The 27447-nt window shown below is 44.3% G+C and overlaps 1 protein-coding gene across 1 annotated transcript in view; it reads left to right on the top strand.

The window, feature by feature from the left end:
• USP43 (ubiquitin specific peptidase 43) overlaps positions 1 to 27447 on the top strand; it is a 1531566-nt gene that overhangs the window by 260202 nt on the left and 1243917 nt on the right. Inside the window, exon 2 of the mRNA XM_069654572.1 lies at positions 6594 to 6731. Coding sequence (XP_069510673.1) covers positions 6594 to 6731 — 138 coding nt within the window. The remainder of the gene's footprint in view (positions 1 to 6593; positions 6732 to 27447) is intronic.

Raw genomic sequence — 27447 nt, 5'->3', positions numbered from 1 at the left:
AGCAAGCTGCTCTCCGTCGACAATGAGACATCTCCCTTCAGGCCATTCCCACCTCCTTGTATATGCTTTCAGTTCTATTATGTAAGGCAAGCTGGTTTGTCTCAGGGAGTGAAGTTCTTAAAGTGTGTTCATTTGTTCAGTTCTTAGGATACAGTTCTGTATGGTGAGTATTCATTCTTCTGGGTAAGAGGGGGTACCACGAGACTGGCATCATTTCATTAATCTTGGACATGAATGTGAGGAACAGGTTGCCCAAGTAAAACGATGGCGTAAGGTAGTTAATCCTTTTGTTTTATTCAAATATCACATGATGCTGAAGTAGCAGATCCTCCCTTTCTCTGGTAATAGATGGGGGGGGGGAAATGTAATTTCAGGCATGTGGCCAGCCCTTCTGTCCGACATTGTAAAAGCCAGAAGTATTGTTCATTGAGGCAGCCAGGCTGCCCTTATTATAAGCAGGTACACTAGAAAATAGGTGACACTGCACACATTTATTTAGGAAAACGCAAAGGAATGCTTACATTGCGCACAAAATATAGAACACAGCTCCCTCTGACATAAGAAATATCACCCATACTCTATCGAGCAGTAGAAAAATATAGCTGGAAAAGGCCCATAGTAATGGCAAAAGGATCCATTCCTTTCAAAACGAATGCCATATCATGTATTATAAATGGCTACAGGCCTTAAAGCTCCATGAAGATTTAGGAGTGTTGAGCAAGCAGAAAATATAGTGCGGTGTGCAAACTCAGGAAGGCAGTGCAATGGGCAGAGGGCAATATGCAGTGATTCAGCAGTTTAAATGACAGAATAGATGGTTTTTTTAACGGTGTTGCTTACAAATGAAGCTGGCATAAAATCAGAGAAAAGATAAGGAAGGGGGATTAGCCAATAAGAAACTAGGCAGATAGTCTGTCTTGGACACAGTGTGCTAAGAAGTCTGAAGCAATGTTTAATTTCCAAAACCTGTTTGTTCCATTTTCAAGGTTGTGAAATATATCTCATGCTTTAGTGAAATTTGGGTAAACAACTAGTCATGATGATTAGCATAAATGAGGTCAGTGTGACAGGAAATTATCATGCGTTTACATCTAATAAAAAGGGTCAGTACACTTTGTAGAAATGTGACCAATTGCATTATAAGGTTCATATTAGAACAGAACTGATGGAGTATTTTAAAATCTATAAAACCATGATGATGACAAAATGCAGTGATATATTATTTTCCAGCCTGTGGGACCGAGGATTAAACAAGAAGTTCCCAGCAAGCTGCCTGTGTCTCTTTCTTGTATGGGATATATTTATTTCCAGGGAAGGCTGGCTGTAAGGAGTTATGGCTAGGAACTGCCCTCTTTAACTAAATGATCATGTGCTTCTAGCTCCAGAGAGCTCCTCTCTGCAGGACTATTTTTCCTTTCTTTGACCAGAATGAACACACTGTTTCAGACACCACCCATTCCCTTTTCTTCTTTGACCCAGGCCCAATCACTTCGGATCAATTTGGGAGAACTGGTCCTACTGCTGGCCATGTAACATAACCCTTGACAGATCACTATAACCTCTTCCCGGCCATAAGGCATGAGAGGAAAATGTGTATGTGACTTAAACTTCAACTATTAGTTTGCATGATCTTGCATGCCTCCTCCGATCCATATAGTTGATCACCTTGTTCTTGGGGTTTTGATCCTTTGCCTTGAAAACCCCCAGCTCCAGATGTTTGACTGAAGGTAATTTGGGCACTGTATTGAGCGTTGTCTGCCCCAACATGTGCTCTGCAGGTTATTTTCCTGTTGGGATACAAGATGTTTTCCTGTAATCTCTCAGCCTGGCACAAAGTGCTTAATTTGGTGGTACTCTGCTTGTTTCACTTTATTGTGAAATCTTCTTTTTAGGTTTCCCGTAAATAGTTCTACAATGTTATGTTACATTGACTTATACCGTGCACCTCTACCACACAGGGGAAGTCTCTAGGTGCTCAGATGGCTCTGCAAGAAAGAGGACGAGGACGGGTTTGGTTAGTGAGGATGGATGGATGGATAGGATAGGTCCAGAACTAGGAGAAACTTGCGTCTGTGTGTGTGTTGGCTTGCAGATGGGTTGATTGCATGCACTGGCTTGTTGTGTCCGTAAGGGTGAGGCCCAGTGCGTGGGTTGTTTGTTGTATGTGAATGTCTGTTATGTTGGGTGTGTGGTTTATGTGTAAATTGGGCAGTGGTCGAAGTGGGCGGGAGCAGTCGGGAATAGTGCTCCTCTACTTCTTTTAATTTAAGTTTTACCGTCCCTATACTTTTATTTGAAAAAGAAACTGTTTTGTTTTAAAATAGAGGTGTAGGAGGAGGTTGGAAGTTGCACTTTCAGTGCACTGCACAGGACATTGCCTTAAAGAGCAGGCGCATGTGTTTTGGGATTTTTATTGTGCATTGGAGGGGGCACGGCGATGGGGTCTTTGGGGAGCAGTGTCAGTCAGTAGGGAACATAATCTAACACTTTTCGTACGCTTCGACCACTGAAATTGGGTGGTATTTAAGATTGTGGTTGAGGGCACTGGCTTGTGCATCTATAAGGGTTAGGCCAAATGCCTGGGTTGTTTGTTGTATGTGCTCTTCGGTGTCATCAAAATCCATATGTCTATAGATAAAGCAGTTTGCATGTGCCTTGTGTCCTTTCTGATGTACTTCTCAGAAATGTCTGCACTGGTGGAGATATCAAAACTCAGTCTCTTATATATCCTTACGGACCCATATGGATGGAGAAAATCCTGATGAACTTGCGCAGTACGTCCTATCTATTTAGTGGTATTACTTATTAAGATCTATCTTGGAGAACAACATTGGCCCCGTTCAGATAGCTGATCATATCATTTAAGTGTATACTGGATCCCAAATCCCTTCGATAGCTATGTTGGTATGTCGAGCATTTACTCACACTTATCTCATCTTGTCGTTCTACTCGGGCACAGCCACAATATGAGAAATCCAACATAACGTAGCAACCTGTTTCAAGAAATAATCAAGGTTGTTTAAACAATGAAATTTCACAAGGCTTACACCCAGACCATATTATACGAAAACATGAGATTTATTGAGACATTATTTTAGTACAAAGGACAAAACACACATCAAGAATTTATGACCCAAGACAATAAAAACTACTAACAAAGGCAATGTTCAATCTAAATATTAAAGAATACAAATAAGAATAAAACTCCAGTAAAAGGAGAAATACCCAAAAGTGGAAAATTCCTGCCCGAGAGTGAATAGAGAATAAGATGTGCACCCACAGAAAACTGAGTAGAACGAAAGATTAAAAAGGCAAGAAAAAAAGCATAGTCATAATACAAAATATCCTGAGAGAGTTTAAGACCTCAAGCCACACTTGTGTGTTGGCTAGGCACAAGAAGTGCTCTCATCTTCTCTCTGAAATTACAAAACAAAGGGCTGAATGGAGCCAAGCTGTATATAAATACAAAATGTACAGATTCCAACTCTAGTTTCGGCTAAAGTGGGCAGATATAATTGCAAGGGCCCAGCCTTCATCAGGGCAAAAGGAATGCAGAAAATTAATGCAGAAAGAGAATTAATAATATGTCGCTGAAAAACATAAACAAAACAGACTGTGCTCCTTGAGGGGATAAGATTCTGGAAAGGGGTAATTTTACCTTGTAATTTTTGGCTGCTTCTTATGTCCCAGTTGTGATCAGCGTTTCCTTGATGATCAAAATTCTCTCTCGGGCATTCTTTCAAGCCTTTGTACGTGTCTGCTGTATTTTGTGAAACCTTGCTATTACATTCTTTAATTAATCTCCCTCTAGGTTAATGAACAGACATCAGGAAAATATATCCGATTTGTTTAGTTGTAACTCTGGAAAGTTTTGAAAGTGACAAATCCATAGTTACCATTTGGGACGTAGCACCTTTGGCTCAAAAGTCAAAAATGGGGGCTTTGGAATGCTGGGGCATCTCCCACTTTACTTTTACTGTTGGGCTCGATGACTGAACTTCATGGGTGTAGTAAGGATGATTTTGAGTACTCCGAGTAATCCTAAATGCCGGGGCCGAAGCTGTGTTGTTAAATGTCATTCTTGAGGGGATGAGGCTGTACACACCTCAGCGCTTGTATATCTTTAGACCAGAGCAAACCCAAGTGAGAGAGACTGCCTTGGTGACATTTACTTTGATGTTTTGAGGTGCTGTGGTGGAGTGTACTGCTGATAACTAGCCAGATAGTAAGTCATGTGGTTCCGCACTTGGACCAAGATGGCTGCCAGCGTTTGCAAGCAGAGATTCCCGATATTAGGAGGGGGATTGCAGCCCACGCTAACATGCCTGCCTGATTGAGCTGAACAACCTCTCATGATAACGCTGGCTACTTTGTGAATTGTAACCAGTGTCTCCAGGAGACCTAAAAGCCGTGGTTACCTTAACATCCCAACTTTACGGTGCAACAAATATTTCGGCACTCATGCGCAAGGGCCAAGCAAGGAAAGTGGAGGTGGGGGCATGCCGCCTGCCAATGCAAGAATCCACTTGTCTTCGCTGCTCGAATGGAGGCATCAAAGGGGCATTGCCTGTACGTGCAGCATCCCAGGGGCGGGATTTGTGTTCCCGAGTCCTCTGCTTCCATTGTCTACTTTGAGGGTCTCCTGTGCCTTCTCGCTGTTTGGCATTTTCTTGTGAATAAGCAAGGTGTGGTCGTGAGGAAGGGAAGAGGGTAGTCCCGATCACAGGTCTGCCAGCGCCCTGTGCGAGATTATTCGTTACCCCGTCCCTGCCCCCCCCAACATTCTGAAAGCACCGGTCAGGGACTCACTGAACCCTGCCTGAGACTCCTCTCCGACTCAAAGATGGTTTTGGTTGGCACCTAAACAAATGGGCTGGCGACGACTTTTGTTAAACCTATATCTGTCATCAGCGGCCAATTTCTATGAATGTCTAGGCAATTAGAACTGAGATCGGACATTTACAAATGCAGAACAGCAGGGGGCTCCGTTCTGTTGTTCGGCTGAATATCAGCTGAGCCCCCTGCTAAAGTGTGCGGCCTGATCCTTTGATGGGCTCTAGGTCAGACCGATTTTTACCATAGTGCTTTTACATGACACTGAGCTAGAGGTAAGGCACCCTTTATTTGCTGCGCCACAGGGGCGCCCTTGTGCGGCCACACCCCATGTGCTCAACTTGAGCCGGTGCTGCAAGAGTGTGTCGAGGCGGTCACTTCATGCAAGTGGAACGGGCAGGGCTACCGTAGCCGCGGGGTCCATCCTGTGCGTGGCCTGCTTGGTGGGTTCTTCCTTTGACTAGTTGTTTGCGGTGCAGGGTCTTCATACCCAAGGATTGTGTCATTGCTGCCATGATGGTACTTTATTCAAACCAAATGTTGAAATCCCCAATGACTCTTAGGTGCTTGTGCTCCGGCGCGAGGTTGACGAATGAGTCCCAGAATGTACCTGTAACTCTGGTGCATGATAATTGGGCAGGGGAAATGGTGTGTGAGCGTGTGTTATCATAGGGATGGTGTATTTGCTAATTCACATTCAGTGTCCCCCGGGTTTAAATGTGCCTGGGAAAGTCCTAATCTTTCCTATGCTTGGACGTTTTGTTAATAAAATAATCAAATGAACAATGAAATGGGTGACTGTGATATCGACATGTTTCTGTCGATTGCGCGTCGCTCCTTAGCATGTGGTCTATTCCTCCCTTAGGAACGAGTGTGTGTGGGGTGGGGGGCAATATGGGTATAAAATGCTTTCAACACCTATAGTTTGATGCAATCAATTCCAATAGACATTGGTCCTCATTACAGGTTTGGCGGCAGCCTTGCTGCTAAAACAGGCACGGCTGCCGCAAAACTTGCACATTTTTCCGGCACCTGCGGATGGGCACTTACCGGGTCATTATGGCCCCGCCGGACCCGGTAATTGCCCATTCGAGGGTGCCGCAAAAGAATACTCCCCATTCCCATTTGAGCCCCATAGGGCTCATGCAATGGGGAAGTCCAATGTACCAACACCATTCAGAATGGTGCCGGTGCATCCAACATGCTCTGCTCGCGGGTGCTGGTACGCCCGCCATTTCAGACCTGCCAGGCAGCAAGGCATCCGTGAGCGGAACTCGTTGTTTGCCGGTCCTGTAACAACGGTACTGGCAAGCTTACTGGTACCCTTGATACCAGACCGGAAAACTTATAATGAGGCCTATTGCCTGTCAAGTTTGCATAAACATAGTTTTACAAATCGTGAGGACCAAATAGACGTTGATGGCAATGGAGGTCTAGCCCAGTATTGTAGAGTCTACTTGGTCTTCAGGCATGTCTTTGCTGTTACACTGACCATGGTAATTTATAAACGCAGACTATGCCCCGATTCCTTCTCTGCTAGACTGGGGGCCATATGTGATGTTAAATGCTGATTATCTATTGTTTCGCATAGGGAATTTGGCAGATGGTGACAATTGGCGGCGTACGGCTTGAGTAGATTAGAGGATTAGCCGCATTTGCGAGACTTGCTGCCCTGTGCCGTTGGCTTAGTCTTGTGCTGTTAATCCACCAATACTTACAGAATGGTCTTTTTGTTTTTGTTCCCTACCTGCTCCTTCTAGAGCACAGTTTCTAAATTTGGACCCCAATTTCGTGGTAATTCCCAGCACGATGCTCTGGAGTTTCTCCTCTGGCTGTTGGACCGTGTGCACGAAGACCTCAACTCTTCCGCTGGTCAGAAGACGAGGGCCTCTGGGAAGGTGAGTGCCCACTCCACTGTTGAGAAATCGGATCACTTCTCAACCAAAGAGTCATACTGGGACATTTGGAGGCTTCAATGATGGACGAGCAGTCAGATTGGTTGGTTCATCTGGCTCTGTGGCTCAGTGGACTAATGGGTATGTGGCTCAGCGGACTAATGCATCCCCTAAAGGGGCCTGTGTTTGAGCTCTTGGTCACGGGTTTGAATCCCGGCAGGTCCACTCACCTGTTCATCCTTTCGAGGTTAATAAAATGGGTACCATTACGTTGGGTAACAATAAACATCTGTTATCTTTCAGTAGTGCCAAGTTACCCCTCGAGGAGGGGGGTGAAGGTGCGCTCTACAAATACACCTTTAATGTTATGTTCATCTGGGTCACATGCCAGGCCAGAAAAACCAAAAGGTGATGGATATAAATGCTTGAGCTGAAGCTTCATAACTACTGGCAATTCCTGTGACTAGCATCCCATGCCAGATTATTGATCTAGTTTGTGCCATTACATAATTGGGCCAGGCATATGGAACTCGTCTTTGCACTGCCCTTACAGGGGGCGGTCCGGGCTTAACGAAGTCCCGTACCCCCTGCACAAGAACACAGGGAACCTCCAGCATGCTTTTGGATTTGTTGGGTAACATCAGTGTTTTATGCCTTGAGTCCCCATGCGCAGGTGAGCTACAAAAAGATGCAATTAAATGTTACCCTGATGGGTTTCTGCTGGCTATGAATCTTCAACTCTAAAGCATTTCCATCCATCCATTTTTGAATTTTATATCCCATCAGGTCCTTACAACGGTTCCTGCTGGACGATTTAAAAAGACTCAATAATGGCATTAGGGGAGCAATGGAGAGGATACCGCCCATAGGGTGGCACAACAATGCACCCCTGGAGTTTAACCTTCAATCCCAGTGCATACTGGCACTTGTATAAGAATGCTGTGTTTTTAAAAAAAAAAAAAAATTACATTAGTTGGTCTTTTCTGTTTGTAAATTAGAATCCGAATGTAAAAGTTGTGACTTGATTAATGTCTCCCAATTTGTATTTGGGCAGCTTGTAAGTGTAACCTTTGGGTGGAGGCGGCGTCCATATAGAAGTGTACATTGCAACAATGCTGTCCCCCCTCCCCTTTTTGAATCCCTACCTTCTTATTTAATTCCACTTGTTTCTATTGATTTAATGTGTTCTTCCCATCTTTGCTCTAGTTCTGCTATATTTATTTTTCTGCTTTTCTCATCTTTTTTCCTGAGTTTTCCATTTGTTCCCTTTTTCGATCCCTTTTCCCCTCCCTTGATCTACCTTCTGCTGGGACTGTGTTGCTTTCTTGCTGCTGTGTTGCACTTTTTTGTACATTGCTGTTTTATTTTGCTGTGCCTTTCTCTGTTATATCTCTGTAGGTTCACAGAATAGCTCACAGCGAGCAGTGCTTGCATTGGCCAATTCATATTCGGATTCTTTACAGCATGTCCCATAGCATCCAGTATTCACCCTGGGTGAGTTCACACAATGCCCCCTTACATGTTTTAGTACTTTTAGGCAGTTTCACACATAGATCACATACAGTGTGGAACCACAGGAGCGCGACATAGAGAGGCAACAGACCCTCACGGTCAGAGCAAGAGAAACGATTGAGTTCGTCCCAGAGGGGGGTGAGTGACAAGTGGAATGCCGCCAAGGAAGCCAGTGTTGTGATTGTAGCCCACCGGGCAAACAGATAGACCTAGGAGGAGAAACGTGCACAGGGCATCTTAGACCCCCGTTTTTGATGTGAAAAAAAATGAAATGAAAGAGCGTTTTTTTTTTTATTGAAGTCAACATAAACGACATTTGGTCCAGTAGTGGTGACATTGAAAGGCCCCAAGTTTATTGCTGCGGAAAAGTGGTTGTTATTTTAGATCAAGAAACACAGCTTTTGATGAACAAAGGAGGGGTTTAATTGGTTCTGGGCTGCCCTTATGAAGGCCTGCGAGAAGAAATGAGGCTCTCTTGCAATAGACGGGAGAGACCGTGTAGACAAGTGGCCGGAAACGCAGATGTGTCGACAGGTTCTAAATGGACATTGTATATTGTGGTAATTAAGAAATCACTGGTTTTGAAGGTGTACGCACGAGCACCACACCAGGGTCGGAAGAGCGGGCGCAGAAGCAAAACTGTATAAGATCATCAATTGTTGCGAGACAGCCTGGCAAGAGGTTTCTGTAGGTTTAACAATTGTGTGCGAAGGGAAGCAACTTTTGGAAGGGAGTGAAAACAATGGCATCAACCTCCTCCCCCCCCCCCCCCCCCAATCGCCCCCATATTGCATGTACTCCAATAAGACGGATGCTTTTCACTGAGCGACCGGTGACGCCAGGCTTGAGTAGTGGCCCTCGGGACCATAACGCTTTAAAGGGAAGCAATGGAGCTGAAGAAGCCAGGGTAAATCTCTAGACCATGGAAAGGTTCTGTGAGGAAAGACTAGGCCAGAGGTAGTGGGTGTGTCTGGCATGTCTTCTCAGAGTATATGGGCCGACCTCACTCCTAAGTCACCTCCTGAAATAGACATTTTCTTCAGGCTCCTGTGAAAGGTTGTGGATGATTCTGTCACATATTTGGCAAAAGTCTCCCTCTGTCCGTGATTCAAAACCTCAGATCAGCGCTTCGGGGCTTGTTGGCACATTTGGACCTGTGCGTTTCTGTGTTTCTTTGTGATTTCATTGACAGACATCAGAGTGTGGTAATTTACTTTGTGGTAGTTACTTTCGGGGATTTTTCTTTTCTTTTATTAATGGGAGGGGTTTTCTTTATACTCCCACATCATCCGCATGAATGTACTGACATTTTGGAGCCTCAATACTGCTCCGTTGTATGCCACCTGGCATTGCACCATGCCTTTTCGTTTGTAAAATCGCCATTCAAAGATGGCCGTTTCACTGTGCCTGCACCGGAGTGCTGAGCACACTGCTGCTGGGGGTACGGGATTGGCTGTGGGCGCCTACATCTTGCCCAATGGGAAGGCCGGCAGGCTTGGCCGGCCCTCCTCACAAGGCCCACTCCTAAGGCCCTGTCTACCGCTGTCCACCACGGTACGCCGGATCGCCGGGCCCTCCGTGCGTGAGTGTCTGTGTGACCCCCTGCCCCTCCGTGAGTGTCTGTGTGACCCCCTGCCCCTCCGTGAGTGTCTGTGTGACCCCCTGCCCCTCTGTGCGTGAGTGTCTGTGTGACCCCCTGCCCCTCCGTGCGTGAGTGTCTGTGTGACCCCCTGCCCCTCCGTGCGTGAGTGTCTGTGTGACCCCCTGCCCCTCCGTGCGTGTCTGTGTGACCCCCTGCCCCTCCGTGCGTGAGTGTCTGTGTGACCCCCTGCCCCTCCGTGTGTGTGTGTGTGTCTGTGTGACCCCCTGCCCCTCCGTGCGTGAGTGTCTGTGTGACCCCCTGCCCCTCCGTGCGTGAGTGTCTGTGTGACCCCCTGCCCCTCCGTGCGTGAGTGTCTGTGTGACCCCCTGCCCCTCCGTGCGTGAGTGTCTGTGTGACCCCCTGCCCCTCCGTGCGTGTCTGTGTGACCCCCTGCCCCTCCGTGTGAGTGTGTGTCTGTGTGACCCCCTGCCCCTCTGTGTGTGTGTGTGTGTGTCTGTGTGACCCCCTGCCCCTCCGTGTGTGTGTCCGTGTGACCCCCTGCCCCTCTGTGAGAGTCTGTGTGACCCCCTCTCCCTCTGTGAGTGTCTGTGTGCCTTCTGCCCCTCCGTGAGTGTCTCTGCGACCTCATCCTGCTTTCTCCCCCCTCTTTTGCTCTGTTTCACCCCCTTCCTGCCTCCTTCCCTTCCCCCATCCTCACTTCCATCCTCTTCCACTACCTTCCTACTCCACCCTTCTATATTCTCCCTCCTCTCAGATTTCCCCCTCCTAGCACTTACTCCTATCATCTGTTCCGTGACTCTTGATAGCAGCTTGTCTCCCCTCCTCCCCCCTTGTTCTCTCCCTCCCTCCTCCCCTGCTTTTCAAATTTGTCACCAACATTTTTGCTCAGTAGCGTGCCTTGTTCTCCTTCCCCCCTCCATCCCCTACCCCCCTCCCACCCCGCCTCTTGTTACCACCTGCACTGCGTAAATTGTCGTCAGACATAGTAATGTTACTGCTTGCTTTGTTCTCCATCCTATCCATTACCTCTTGCCTTACTTGTTCTATGCACTTGCACTATCAGAAATGTCGACAGGCCTATTATGATAGTTATTTTCACATTCTGTATTGTTCTGTATCAGAAATGTCGACAGGCCTATTATGATAGTTATTTTCACATTCTGTATTGTTTCAAGGATTTTTGCTGAATGTAACTGTATTTTCCTATGTCCCCTCCCTCCTTGAAGCGCTTTGAAACACATGGTGTATAGGCGCTATATAAATAAACTATCATATCATAGCATATCTCCCTCTGTACCCACCTCCTCTCCTACCCTTACCCAGCCCCTATCCCCTAACATACACCTACCTATATTGTGTTCATGTGGTGTCAGTGCTGAAAATGGACTACATCTACTGGGGGAACTCCCTCCCCTGGCCCCACCTTTTCGAGCATCCGGGGAGTGGGTGGAGGCGAATTGTCAGTGGTATGGCCAAAACTGAGGGGCGGAGCTAGGTGTCGATTTCAGTTCCTGATTATAGGATGCTGGCTGCTTTGCATAAAAACAAAGTGCTTTTTGGGACCATAAGAATGACAGCCAATTTATCAAACATGTCTGTGATTGTAATTCAGATGTGCATTCCTTCTGAGCATGCAATGGACACTTGGTATGATGGTCATTTCATTTGTCAGGTTAGTTACCATGAGGTAACGTGTGCAAATTATGACACATTTATACAGGTTTGGATGGTTTCATTATTCTTGTTTTGGCTGTTGTTGCATATCTCCCCTGACAATCTAGAAACAATGCAGAAACAGGCAAATAAACAAACACTCATTAGCAGCTGTCCAAATTTGTATATATGTCTCGCAATTTGTGGATTGGTTTTGTTAGGGTGAGTATTATTATTAATGGAAAGAGCAGAGTCCAACATCCATTACTCACAAAACAGTGTGTCTTGCTGAATCACTAGCATACGGGCTTCAAATTTGAAATTGTGGGCATTCATATGTTCCCATAATGCTCTTTGCTTTCATGCAAATGAGTGGGGTTGGGTTCTATGAAGAGATGCTCTGTTTCATGACTTGGCCTGTGGCCACGCCACCCAAAGGAGGAGCGAGTTGCCCCCGTCCATGTTTTTCCATTTCCAGCACTGGTTGTTTATAAAGCATCATCTGTAATCGTGTGGTTTTGTGTATGTATGCCGCTCGATAGGCCATCCCCATGTACTGACCTGTGAGGACCATGTACGCCCTTTCCATAGGATGGGGGCGGAGCGTGTGGGTGACCAGGACCGTCATGTAGAAAAGGTAACGCGTCCTTCTTAGGAGCAATTGACTATAATTAAATGGTGTAATTTTGCTTTTGTTTTAATATTGGCTTTGCTCATTCAGATCCAGGCAGCTGGCTCTCGATAACAACCACCATCTGCTGCAAACCTAGTGCAGTTTGAAAAACGCGTTCTTGATTGCTTCTGGGAGTGTGAAAATAACACGTGAAAGGGTTGTTTACAATGAGAGACTAGCGTGTTTCGAGCAGGACGCAAGTTCGAATCCCGAGTATGGGCGGAAGCTAAAAAACAAAGGCAGCCCTGCCCTGCCGCCCAGGAACGTGTCCTGATTACAAAAAGTAAGTGGACGAACGTCGTACCCGTTGGTTCCCGCCCACTTCGACCTCCGCCTCACTTTTCCTTTACCCGCCTACACCTTTCTTAATTCCATCGGTATTATCCTTTTCGCGAATGTATTTTTCTCTCTCACTATCTTTTCGCTCACTCTCAGCAACCCTTTCTTCTCATCTAATGCACCAGCCATCTTACTTTACCTTTCCCCACTGTCCTTTCTAGCACATGGAGCCCCGAAAACGGAGGCCTACTCGCATTTGAGAGCTTAGGTGTGCCCCAACCTCTATTCGCCTTGCAGACTAGACGGATAAATCCCCTATTGACAGAGGACGATGGGCCAGGCTCCTCTCCTCTGACATTGTTAGTCTTTTCCAAATACCTTGTCTCAGTCTGGGAATTAATTACTGTGTGCTTAGCCTCCAAGGCCCCAGTTCACATGAAGGGACCCTACCCAGCCCCATGTGACCGTGGGGAGTCGATACCCCCCTGCTTTAAAAACGGACGTTTCTAGGCAAGGTCATGAGGCTGGTCGGCGTTCACCCACCCATCCCCCAACCTCTCAGAAAGCAGATCCGTCTATTAGGCAATGGGTTTTTCACTCTGCACGCTGTCGCGGAGCCAACATGTTCGTTTCTGTTGCCCCTCGCATCGAAATGTAAACTCCAAACACTTAAATTTCACCGCCAAAGAAAAGCCTGTGGCGGTGGGGGTCCAGCAAAAGGTATATATGGTGGTCCAGCGGAGTATGTTTTTTTTTTAAATTTGTTTTTTTAGAGCGTGTTGACTGTAATCACGCGACAGTGTTTATGTGAAGATGTATCCAGGGTAAACGTTGCCAAGTCGTCTCCCCCCCCCCTGCTCGCCTAAAAGCTTTCTCCCACCCCCGGCATATTCTAGGGTGGGTATCATTTACTATTCCAACTCCAGTCCTAGACTATTTGGGGAAAACCTTGATTTTTCGTGGGAATGTACGGACATGTCGCCCTCTGTCGACCTTTTGCCTGGCAACTTGCTCACTGGATCCGCAATCCACCTGACGAGACGGGACACTGGTAAGCGCCTTTCAAATGGCAGTGCGCCCTTCCCACTGCGGCAGCACTCGGAGCTGAAGGGGGCCCTGTTGCGCCCAAGAAATAGCCTGTTTGTGTTAATCCTTTAGACGGATGGACTGCGTCGTAATTAGAACGATTTGATCAACTTGTTCAATGCAGACCATGCAATCTGCATCATGGCTTTCTGTGTTTGGATTGAAACAGGGCCCGTCTTGGACAAAACTAGGCACAGGCACCCGAAAAAAGGGCCACATTATCAGACTTCAATTTGTGACTTTTTTTAACAGTACTGCGGGAGTAGCAATTAGGCGCACACTTTCAGTAATATTCATGGTAGATGTCTGAGCGCATGGCCTGTATGAGCTGGCTGGGTTGGGTGTTCAGAATGACTAAAATATGTAAAGGATTGTGTCTGTCTGTCTCTCCCCGGAAGTATGTGGGAATGTCTGAGTGATGACGTGGGGCTCCTGGGTGACTGTTGCCAGTGTCTGACCTGGAGCTGTCTCCCCTTTCATACCTGTTCTACCTGTAACTGACCCCCAATAACCCTCCACGAAGACCCACCTGGAGTTTACTATTGAGCGGACCACAGCTGGAAAGAAATGAGATATATCCCACAGTTAAGTCAAACTGGATCATTCCATGAACAAAGAATGGACACATTTAAACCTTCCAAGAATTTTTCAGAATTCTGAGCAGCCTCTTCTGCTGATGTCATGAACTAAATAGTAGACTTGTTCGCTCCTTACCAATAATGTGTTGAACCCAAGTAAACTCAATATCACACAAGTATTGGCAATGACAACAGTTTGGGCTTCTGTGTAGGCATGTGAAAGGCACTTGCCAGGAACTGTCATAGCGCGCGCGCACACACACACACACACACACGTACACACACACATACACGTTTTACCTACCTTGTGGGGACTATGTGTGGATACCTGCCTTGTGGGGACTAACCCTTCCCAATGTTTTAGAAATGGGCTAATAGCAGAACTATGTTCAGAAAAAATTCATAATACAGGATCCAACTTCATATTTGCAAAAATACATATTTTTACTCGCGTGTACGGTACCATCTTTGTGGGGACTTGAACGCGTGTTACCATCCTTGTGGGGACTTACTTTATTATTCTTATTTGGGATGGATTTCACCATAAACAAATGGAAAAATGCTTACTTTATAGTACTCAATCGACATTATACAATTGTATTTCTACAAGTGAGTACCTGCCTGCATTATAGCTATCACAACAGATGGATTTCGATGGTTGGGGATTTCCTACAAGATGTTTAATTTGCATGCAAAACTTAAAAAGGCACTTAGTTTCTGGCATTAAACACTATTATAAACACTGAAAATGTTCCAGAAAAGATAACTGGGACAGAGGAGATGACTTGATTGACCCAGGCTCACACATTGTGGCCAAAAAGGAATAAATAATTCAAATTTAGATTTCATTCTTCACAGGCATCATCTTCCCTGCTATCTCATATCTCCTCTTTAGAAATGGTCTAATGGAAATGAGTTTGCTTTCTTCTTTTGGAATGTGTATACTAATAGTGGAGTTAACCTTCCTATAGGGGTCATGTTTGATTATGGAAAAGTTATTTTCCACAGAGATCATGTGCGATAATCATGAAACAATCCCCACAGAGACAGTGTGTACTTGCAATCATGTTGAGGTCCCCACAGAGATGGTGTGTGATTGCAATGATCGTAAGATGCCCATAGAGATGGTGTGTGATTAGGACTATACTCAAGTCCCCACAGCGACAGTGTGTAATTATTGTGCTGTTGCGTGCTTGGGCATTAGCCGCTATATAAATCTAAATAGAATACAAAAAATACAAATTCAAAATATGGTCCTCAAAGATATGGAAAGTGATTATGATAACACTAAAGTCCCCAGAGAGATGGTGTGTGATTACAATGATAAGGCCACCATATTATAGTGATGGTGTGTGATTAGGACTATACTCAAGACCCCACAGAGACAGTGTGTAATTATGGTGATGTTAAGTACTTGGCCATTAGCTGCTATTTACATCTAAATATAATACAAAGAATACAAATACAAAATATGGTCCCCACAGATATGGCAAGTGATTATGATAACACTAAAGTCCCCACAGAGCTGGTGTGTGATTACAATGATGATAAGGTCCCCATAAAGATGGTGTGTGATTAGGACTATACTCAAGTCCCCACAGAGACTGTGTGTAATTATGATGCTGTTAAGCGTTTGGGCATTAGCCGCTATAGAAATCTAAATAAAATACAAAATAAAATACATATATAAAATAAGATCCCCACAGATATGGTAAGTGATTATGATAACACTAAAGTCCCCACAGAGATGGTGTGTGATTATGAAAACACTCAAGTCCCCACAGAGACAGTGGGCCTCATTACCCGGTAGGTGTTAAACCAAGGTGCCATACACCTTGGCGGAAAGGGGAATTACCACCCCATTCCAAGGTTGGTGGGGCGGTAATTCCCCCTTCCTCCAAGGCCCTTCCCCATTCCCATTTTTGCCCCATAGGGCTCAATGGGAATGGGGAAGGTTCTAATTACGGCAACGCAAATTGCGGTACCGTAATTAGCTCCCTGGTCCGTTTGCGGGTTGGGTTTTCACGCCTGCAAAAAGCAGGCGTTAAAGTATCCGACCCGCAAAGGGACCTCGTAGTAAGGTGTTAAGGGTTAACGGTCACCGGTACCATTTACGGTGACCGTTAACCCTTAACACCTACCGTGTAATGAGGCCCAGTGTGTAATTATGATGATGTTAAGCGCTTAGGATTAGCCGCTATAGAAATCTAAATAAAATACGAAAAAATTACGAGTACAAAATAAGGTTTCCACAGATGAACACTAAAGTCCCCACAGAGATGTTGCGTCATTTCTAAGATGTTGAGGTCCCCACAGAGATGGTATGTGATAATGATAACACTAAAGTCCCCACATAGAAGGTGTGTGATAAGAATATTGCTAAAATCCACCCAGGGGCCACACAGAGGTCAACAAAAAACTGGAACTAAAAATGTGAGTCTAGTATTCAACTCCTCAATGGTTGTCCTAATAAATCATCACCCCTTCCACATATTAAATGATGTACCCCTCCTTCTCCTACCACTTACACTAGACACACGTATTACACCTCACACATGGCAGCATTATGTCTATTAATACCAAATTAACCTGATGAAGACTTGCCAACGCTATCATCTCTATTTATTTGACTCACCCCCCTAAGGCAGTGGCAAATCAAGTATCACAGTGCTGCCATTTAATAGATTTGGGGCTTTCCGGTCTGGATAAAAGAGAAATCCAAGTGCCACTGTCAGAAACCACACAGACCCATACTGGCACTGAGGACTCAGGCACTGCCTCTGGCCTCCACACATCAACAATGCTGGTTTTGAATATGATTCCCCCTCTAACCCACTATGACTCCGACCCCACCAGTTTTCTAGAAACATTGCATGCAATAAAACCACCAAAATGCAAAAGGTTCACTATGGAAGACCACATTTCAGTTCATGTATTGAGTGTGCAAATTATGTTGAAGTCCCATACAGATGGTGTGTGATTATAACGGCTTTATGGTCCTCACACAGATTGTGTGTGATGATGGTGATGATTAAGTCCCCACAAAGATGATGTATGATTATAATATTGTTAAACTCACCTTATACATGGTGTGTGATAGAAATGAGGTTAAAGACCCCACAGAGATGGTGTTTGAATATATTGATGTTAAAGTCTCCACAGCGATGGTGTGTGTTTATAAGGGTGTTCAAGCCCCTACAGAGATGGTGTGTGATAAAAATAAGTTTGAAGACCCCACAGAAATGGTGTTTGATTATATTGATGTTTTAGTCCTCACAGCAATGTTTTGTTTGATAATGGTGCTATTAAAGTCTTCATAGTGGATAATAATGATGTTAACGTCTACACAGAGATGATGTGCAGCAATGTTAAAGTCAGAGATGGTAGGTAACAATGTTTGGTAAATGGATCTTGTATAATGTGGCTTAAGCTGTTTTGGTGGCTTCATGGCATTACGTACTGAAATAGAGGAAGGTGGGTATTGGTGGAAGCAGAGCAAATGTGATCTGCAAATCCTGAAGTGTTAATTAATACAGATGTGGAAGTACATGCTTTGCTTTCTGTGAACTGGTAAGATACAGGGTGAGTTGGACATGTGGATTTTGTGTTGACATATGGGCCCTAGATGTGTTCCATGAAATACTAACAGGATTCATCTTATGAACATGGGTAGGTGTGTCAATGCAACATGTGGGGGGGATCACAGAACAGATAAGGGCGGTTTCCCTTTGTGGGTGTTATGACTGGCTATGCCACTGTGAGGGGAGTTTTAGTTGGTTGATATACAGAATTTAAGATGAACGAAGGAGTGTGAAGGTCAATAACTTCACAAAAATGATTTTAAAGACCCCACAGAGATGTTATGTGATGTTGGTAAGGTTAAAATCTCTGCAGAGATAGTAGTTGATGATGGGAATGTCAAAACCACTACAAATGTGTTATAAGATGGAAATGTCTAATGTTATATTTTGCCCTCATTGTTAATGTGTGATGATGGTTGTCTTACACATCGCATAGACAAGTTCTTGAGAGATGATGGTGATTTTGTTGGTCCCAGAAAGGTGCTGTGTGATGACAGGAAACTGAGGAAGCTGAATTAGTGGGTGTCAGTGATCCATAGTCGCCAAATTAGCATGTAGACCACATCGCCTCAAGCCAACAGACATCTTCTCCACAGCAATTGTTTGATGATGTTGGTGCTTTCATCTACATTGCTTTGAAATCTTGTTTTAAAATTGAGTGTACGGCACCATCTTTGTGGGAATTTTAACATGTGTTACTATCCATGTGGGAACTTGCATCATTACTCTGTTTTGGAATCCAGTGCTTTCATTTTCAAATGTAAATATGCATGGTTTACAACAACACACATTAATTACACAATTTTCTCTTCATATACAAGTAATTTTAAGACTCTTATGGGGTTCTTACTGAATGCAGTTTAATGATTTTGAATTTTCTACCAGATAAGTCATGTTTGCATGTTCACTTAAAGACACTAATGTTGACAGGAAGCCACATTCCAAGTGAGACAAGTTGATTGGAATTGGCCTAGGATCATGCTATGTGGCAAAGATAGGAAACTGGGAATTATATTTCGGTTTTATGGCTCCATAGACCCCATCTTAATCATGAGAATAGGTTCTCTGCACAATAATGGTATGATTATAAATATGTTACTCCCTACTTTGGGATGATGCATTGCGACAGTGAGATGTATGTCTCCAGAGGGATTTTATGTAGTGTGATGAAGTTGATTTAAAGTCCTCATAAGGCTGGTGTGTGATGATAGTGGGATTAAAGTTCCCATAGGGATGGTGCGTACTAATGACATTAAAGTCCACACAGAGATGGAGTGTGAATATAGAGGTGTTGAAGTCACCAGATAGATGGTGTATGATGACAATCAGTGAAGAGTGATGTTAAGATCAAACACAAATGTTTACGTGACCATAGATATTTTGTGCAATATTAGAATGTATTAAGTTTCAACATAGGGGGTGAGTGAGGTGGGAGATTGCAAAGTCCTCTGAGAGTTGATGTGTGAGGATTGCGTTATTGAAGTCCCCACAGAGATGGTGTGTGATGATTGTGGCATTGGCGTCCCTGAAAGAGGTGATGTAGTTGTTGGAGATGTTTGAGTCACAACATAGAGTGAGTGTGATGAAGGGTCTGGTATAGTCCTTAAAGAGGTGATGTGTGATACTAATGCAGTTGAAGTCCCCACAGACATAGTGTGTGATAATAATGCCATTAAAGTCCCCACAGAGATGGTGTTTGACAATAGTGCTTCTGAAGTCCCCATATGGATGGTGTGTGATGAGAGTGAAGATTAACATTAATAACCAAAAGAGATGTTTAACTGACTGTAGATATTGTGTGGTATTAGAAATGTTTGATACCCAAAAGAGGTGTTATTGAGGAGGAGGGTGCTACATCCTGTTAGTGATAGCATGTGAAGATAAATTGCCAACACGCTGACCTATCCACAAAGGATGTAGATTGGGGATGTCTGGGGTTGTAAGCAAGTCTAAACCAGCTGTAACCACACACCGTGTGTTTAGGTATAGGCTCTGGGTGAGCCCACAACAGCACAACAGCCATTTTAGACCTGCCTTCTAGTGCCCAGAGAGAGAGTAATGGCTGGGGAAAACTGCAAGATGTCGTCTTTTCCTCCTGTGACACAAAGTGGCTTACAAAACTTTCAACGCAGCAAATGATACATTATTTTTTAGGAGAAATGATCTTTCAAATGTAAAGAACACCAGTCCTTGAACTTAGTAGAGATGTGCATTTGCTCCTCATGGGCAGCTGGTATTGCAGCAAAATTTGCAATGAAATTAATGTATCAAGTATATAACAGAAAGCTACAGTACTGCAAGCGCTTCCCATGATAACACTGGGGGAAGCCGAAAATAAAAAGTACTCAAAATACTATTCCGAGGAGAAAAAGGGGTGTATTATCATCTGCTCAACGGTGGGGAGTAGGAAAGAGGACAACATGTGAAATGGTGGTCTTCGGGTGGGCTTGGGAGCCCATTTGGGGTAGAACATTTTTGGCTTATTGGTGGAATACCTGGGGAATCTCGCGAGATTAACCCGGCAACATCGCAAGACCTGCTTGGAAAAGAAAGGGCTTCACACTAAACTAAAAAAGTGAAAGGGGTAGTAGAAGAGGGTCAAGGAGGGAAAACATAATGGTTGTGGTGGGGACCCAAGAAAAAAGAGGGGGTGACATGGTGAGTGCCAGTGAGGATGGGGAAGACATTTTAATTTTGATACTTTGTCTTGTTACATTGCCGGGAGTGGGAATCTGGATACTCTGGTGGTATCATCACAGGAATAGGAAGAGGGGGGAAAAGTCCCTTGAACTCCAATTTAAACCTCATTTAAGCACAGATCAGGGGGGCAAAGGGTCTTTGGGAAGACTTGAAACAACATGTTAAATGGACACAGCTGTGGCCAGTGAAATACAGTGGACACAGCTGTGGCCAGTGGACCTGAGACCATCAGTCATGGCTACTGGCCCACTGGAAATGGCCAAAGGGAAATGGATCCTGAGATACCTAGGGGGTTATGGGCCTCAGCGGGCAGACCAGTGCAAATGGCCATGGTCTGGCCAGTGATCTTCCCTCTTTTAAAATCATTGGTGCAACATGCACAGTGGCCACGACCGGAACTGACTTCTAAAGTGATGGTTTCCTCTTTCCTCACAAGATACTCTACATGGGTATGTTCCATAACATAGTTGGGTGGCTTGAGTACCTGCAGGAGGGTTTGGTGTGAACATGCAATTCACTGGTTCAAATGATGATAGAGCTGTCTCTGTCTTTATTCTTTGCTAATGATAAAATGTGTACCAATGAGTTAACAAGTTAATACAATCTATTATTTTTTATTCACTTCTATAAAACCAGCATATGTACCAAGAGCTGTAACAAAGTGCTAGAAAGAAACAGTTATCAGGACATTACATGTTTTAAAGATTACAGCAATTTATTGAAAGACATGCAGGGCTGAAAGAAGACGTTCAAGAGGCCATTTCAAAAATTTGTTTGGGTCCTCTTGCCAACAGTTGGGAAACCCAGCCTGCATATGTTAACATAAATGATAGATCTGATATAATGTAAGGCCTTTAAATGGAAAAGGGCAGCGGAAAATGGGCACACATATTTTCCATTGGTGCAGTTTTGTATTCATCGAGTGTCTGATCAAACAATGTGTTAAGAGGTCTTTGAAGAAGGAAATCAGTGGAACATATAAAGGGCTTCAAGTGGGGTAGGCAGCTGTGTAGTGAATAGATTGTTTCCTAAACAGTTACAATGGGTGATTTCCGTGGTTGAGGTTGCGTACCATGAGCCTCCTTGAAGCTCATTAATCTCCAAGCATACTCACTGCCCCCACACCATAGAGGTGAATGCAGAGCAAAATACTTTCAGGAGATTCACCTTTGGCCAGCAAATGCACAGCTTTTAGTTTGTGAGACTTATGCTTTCATATGAGCATACCTTCAGTCCCATTTTGTAGCTTCATGTTATGGGAAAAACCTAGATAAAGCAATGGAGGCAGGGGGTTATAGCTGCAGGTTATCATGAGACTCTTTATTGACTTCTGGCCAGCAGAACAAGCAGCCCGTGCCTAGCTGAAACCTTCAATGATCACTTAAGAAAAGGAACTAAACCTTCTTCTTCAGAGTCACAAGAGGCACCCAAAGCTTGGGGCACAATTTCAACACGCATAGATTAACCTCCCTGATGCCACCTGATGACTTGAGATACCTACGAGAAAACTGAGGTGATTCAAAGTGCAGTTACCAATGCGGTTGTGATATGAGGGGTCTGTAAAATACTGTTCACCCAAGCAGACTATCATCTGACTATCATCATGACAGCTCTACTTCTACTCTTCTGCATCAGCCCTTTGCCCTTTTGTCCGCTCTTCAAATGGTAAAGTCCAAAAGTAAATTGCTTTGATTTTCAGGCACATTGCACGACAAAAAATAAAAATAAAACACATCTTTTAAAAACAGTTTGCATTGTGGACCTTTTATCAAAAGGCTAAAACAGTGAGAAATGTGGACAACAAAAATGTAGAACAAGTTTTATAAACAACGTATATTTTACAAGATCAGACCAGTTGCAATTCAGTAAAAAAAATACAGGTGCAGAACAACGATTCAGCACAGCTCCAAAAACCTTTAGAAATACAGCTATTGTATGGACGAGCTTGAGTCAGGATTTTTTTATCGTTGCAAGCATTAGTTATCATAACTGTCCCTATACAATCCACCTCCATAGCTGCCACTGCTCCCACCACCACTGCTCTTAGAGTCCTGGGATCTACCATATCTGCCTCCTTATCCACCACCTCTATATACTCTGCTTCTGGATTAATACCCTCTCCTACCATAACTATCGTCACCTCGCCCTCTTCCTCCACAAGAAAATCCACTCCCAGTCCCTACTCGGTACCCTCCACGGCTTCCGTCCGATTTGCCTCCATGGTGCACTCGGATTTGGCGCCTATCCAGGGCCTTGCCGTCCATGCCCTTTGATGCATTCTTTGCATCATCACAGGAATGCAAACCCTCTGGATCTCTGTGTTTCACGGTTCTTTATTGCTACAACCTCATCGATTGCGCCATATTTGCTAAATGCTGCTCAAAGTCATGTTCAGTTGTATCAAAACTGAGTCCGTCAATGAATATATTGCCTTCATCAGAAGACATTGGGCCTCATTACAAGTATGGCGGTCCAGAAATAAGGGTACCAGTAGCAACGTACCGGCACCCTTTCCAGACCGCCATACTACAACAATGCCGGTAGGTGCCACGGATCCGCCGACAGGCCTGACCTGCCGGGTTTTCAGGCACCTACCAGCAGGGTTGTCACTGAAGCACCAGCACCGTTTGCAGCGATGCCAGTGTTTCAGTGACCCCATTTCCATGGAGTCCTAGTGGACTCCATGTAAATGTGGAATTATAGTTACCGCAGCCACTTGTGATATCCTGGTGGCACTGGGATATCAGGCAGTGGTAACGCCACCCTTGTAATGAGGCCCATTGTGTCACTGTTGGTTTCGAAAGTAAAAGGCGATGTAGGATTTCCATGAAGAACAGCTTCAGTATGAGTTTGGGTTTATCATTGGGCTTCATTATGAGTTTGATGATAATTTGGCCGTAAATCTGCCAAATTACCACCAAACTCATTTACCGTTACTGCCACTTGGTCTTGTGGGTTTACCACAGGATTACATGTGGTGGAAGCACAATGTTAATCCCCATTTTTGGATTTCGTAGGACTCAATGGGGATTCTAGTGGAATTTCTGGAAGCGGAAATTTAGCCGATGTTTGACCTTAAAGTGGCAGATTTAACTGCGGCATTATGCTCGAGGAATATCTTAGACTTCAAGCCAAACTTGTAGTTTGGGGGTGGGGGGCGGTAAAAAGGCTACCCTTCCGTTGCTGACCTAAAAAGTGGTTGTTACAGAATTTCCACCAGTTTCTTCCTGAAATCGCTGCCCCTTTGTGCTAATATCCACAGACAGCTCTGTTAGTGGAGCTCAGTGCTAATGTATCCCCAACACGTTTGCCAAGTGTGGGCATAATAACAATAACAATTACATGGTTGTATTTATGTCAGATTTCTCCCCCTTCTATAAGCTGAAATAATAGGAGTTATAATGACCTAAATTAATGGTATGCACTTTATTGATATTGGAATTATGAAAGAGTGAGCCAGTCCTGCCAAGATTTAAATCTTTGACTGTGGATTGCACACCCATGTCTTCAGTGAGCCCTTTCTTCACTGAGCAGTCTCTCCATGGATTTTCACGCTATTCTGCCAATGCAGCTCTGTTCTGACATTCAATGCAACATTTCTATTTCTTTCATTGCTTCAACCACACACAGCTGAATCAATGCACCTTAATCCTGATGTGGTGCTCGATAGTTTCTAATGCTCACCTAAATGTTTATATGCTATATGTATGCTCCTGAGCATGTTTCCATATCTGCAGTATGTCCACATTATAGCTCGGAGAGCGTGTACAAAAACAGTTCTACCAAAGGACCTCTGCTTTGGTCACAGTGTTCCCGTTCCCGATTGCTCACAGCACGCATAGGCTTTAACTAGATCTGTTTTCTTGGACACACAAGCAAAGGTGATACATTCCTGTGGGTGTAAATATTCCCTGCGGCTGTAAACTGAAAAGCACAATTTCATCTCCAAAACTTAAAGTAACTCAGTGAACTTTTCGCCTGTAAACTGTGATCTCTGGACATTTACAATTTCATGATATAAACTGACCAGCAAGGTATTTCCTTTTCAGTGCGCCCGCCTGAATTTCCCTTGTGTTCGGGGCAACCCCTCTCCCTTGCAGATAAGCTCACATTGCCATGGCTACCAGGCGGCTAAGGCGTGAACGGCAGCCATCAAGTTCTGAATGACAAAGGCTGTGTGCATTTGACTCTGCTTTGCGCCCCCTCACCCACTCTCATCCCTTCCTGGCTGCAAAACAAAGTGCTTCACGTGAATGAATGAAAGCACTCTTTACTTGGGCGGTAACTTTAAATATGAATCAAAACAATTGATGCATCATCTATTTCAAAACAAGGAATTCATGACTTGAAAGACAAGCACCTCAGTGAACTTTTGCTCTAACTTTCCTATAAAAATATAAACAAATCGCATCTCGCAAAAACATATATCGGGGTATCATAGGAGATTGCTCTATTTGCGAGTTTGACATAAGGATCAACCTATTGTAGCAACAAAAATAGTAATTAATTGCTCAAACAATTACATGTTTAAAAATAAACAGGTACACGCATCTGTGGTTTGCCTAAAACATGTAATGTTAGCTAAGTTGATATTTTTATACCAGTAAGTATCATGCCAAAACTCGCATTTAGAGTTCACGGTCTAAGTATGGGTTTTTAGAAAACCTGAAGTTTTAAATAGTTTCCACGTGATGTTTCAATAAACAGATCAGATGAATAAAGTATTAAAGTTTTATCCGTAAAACATGACCTTAAAACAGCAAATCAGCGCACTCTGTGAATGTCTGGGCCATGCAAAATCTGTGGCTGACATAGCATGGCGCTTGTCCCAATTGAAGTGGCATGGTAAAACGACAATAAGCAATAATTTGGAAAATGTGTCACTATAAAGCACATTTAAAACAAAAATTCTGCTGGGTGTATACGCATGAGCTAATATAGATTTGAGAGCTTTAAGCGAGAAGTTTACATCAACTCTTCATGAATGAAAGTCATCATTTGCCATCAGCAACTGAGGGTTTTGGTTTTAAAGCAATGGTGTTTCCTGTTCTATTGAGAAATTCCTTTGCTTGGTATATTCTTTTCAACAGAAATTATCTAACTATATTTTACTGCCTTTAAATAAATTATAATTTGTATTGTGTTAATGCATGTATTTGATTGAGAGTTAAACATTAAACATAATAGTGACTTTTTTTCAGCCTCAACATCCCAAAACTACATGTTATGGTGCTCAGTTGTTGAGTCAAATCAAGCATGTATATAACAAATAAGTCATCAGACATGAAAAATTAGGAACTTTCCTTATTACTAGCTCATCCCTGATATTATGCATCGTATCCAATGTGGTGACTATAGGCAATTGGATCATTATGCCGATTCAGATTTTCTGTATATATGATATGATATGGCATTTGTAACGCACCTATGCACAAGTGTTTCAGGGCGCGACAAGGCAAGGAAGGGGGAACAGAGGGAGGACAGAGACAATGATCTTACTAGACCAAGTGACATTGAGATTGCGCAAATGCAGGGCCAGGGGGGGAGTGGAAAAGTGCCAGGGGAAAGGGGAGGGGGCAGTGCTGTACATGGGATCAAAACAATAACAAGAAGTGCAGCCAGTGGCAAGTACAAGGGTAGGTGCAGACAGCAGGTGTCTAAAAGTGCATGCAGGGTGACTGTAGGGTTACAGATACAGACCCAAGTGCAAGGGTTGCTGGGAGGCAGTGCAGGTGTGCAACTGGGCAGGCAGGGACCTGTGCCCAAAATCAGAGGGTAGCCAGGTGACCAGTGCAGTATCAGACAGGAAATCAGCAGGGGAGAGGTAGAGAGAAGGCAAACGCAAAGAGGAAGGTCTTGAGGTGCTTCCGGAACCATAGATTTAATGATTTAATAATAGAATTGCATCAGTTTGAGTGCTCTTTAATATCCATGTTTTCATTTTTTAGTGTTGGTAAAGTGTGGTTGATCTACGTTTTGAAGTGTTTTTATTTCGCTTTTATTGTTCTTCACTGGTTATATATTCCTATGGAAAGAGGAATTTTGTTCTTGTGCTCCAAATAGCATGTCGGCTTGTCTGACTACTTTGTCCACAAGGACCTGGAGCTCTGTAACACTGAATTCACTTGCAAGGCAATGGGGATAGGTGTCGGGTGCAAATCAATAAGCAATTGTAATAAGTATTTATTAATGTATTTATTTACAGGAGGAACAATGCTCTTTTGATCACTAAAGAATGTACAATAGATAAGAAATTAGATTTGCCGGGAAGCTGTGAGCTTCTTACAATGGGAGCTTGAGGGACATTCTGATCAGGTTGTGGAGGGGAGTAAATGGACATTGTGATGAATCCCAGGATGTCGACACTGCTTCCATGGAAGAAGCCCGTTCCTATGATTCCAAGGAGGTGAGGCCGCTATCCGATAGTCCCTGTGGGGATGGCATTCTGAGAGTGGATCTCATGGAACGGGAAAACCCCTATGGGACCAGTGGCGACTATAGTGGGAGAACGCAGTATCCACCTTGGCCCACCTGTCCTTCACCCCCACTCTCCTCAACCCTACCCTCCTATCCTATACATTTCTGTACTATGGAAGAAGTAGGAAGGACTGATACGAGGAAGAATAGGGATGATTAAAATGAAGATCTGAAGCAAGAAACTGTGACAAGGAAGATGCACAGAGCTGCACAGTTCACTCAGAAGACTATCTGAACAGTCTACTCTTCAGTCACAGATCATACTGGTTGGGAGCATAAAGACAGACAATGGACTTGTCAGATGCTCCGGGGAGGAATCACGAGAGGGACTGAGGCTCGGAGAGAAAGTCGGCAAAAGTAGATCCAAGCACGGAGACGATAAAGGGGCGATCTCTACTGTTACCGCTAAACAAAATGAGAGGCTGGCTGTGGGAAGTGTGAGCAGCACAGCCTAACAGGAACACGTGGTCCGATGAAGAGGGAGATGCTAAAGTGGGTTTGGAGCCATTGCGGCAAGTGGACAGGAATGTCAGAGAACCAGCAAAGCAGAAAAACACAGGGTAGCCCGCGACCAACC

The sequence above is a fragment of the Ambystoma mexicanum genome, chromosome 3q (assembly GCF_040938575.1).
Source record: "Ambystoma mexicanum isolate Mex_15411 chromosome 3q, UKY_AmexF1_1, whole genome shotgun sequence".
NCBI classification, from domain to species: domain Eukaryota; kingdom Metazoa; phylum Chordata; class Amphibia; order Caudata; family Ambystomatidae; genus Ambystoma; species Ambystoma mexicanum.
This window is presented reverse-complemented; position numbering and strand designations above follow the sequence as displayed.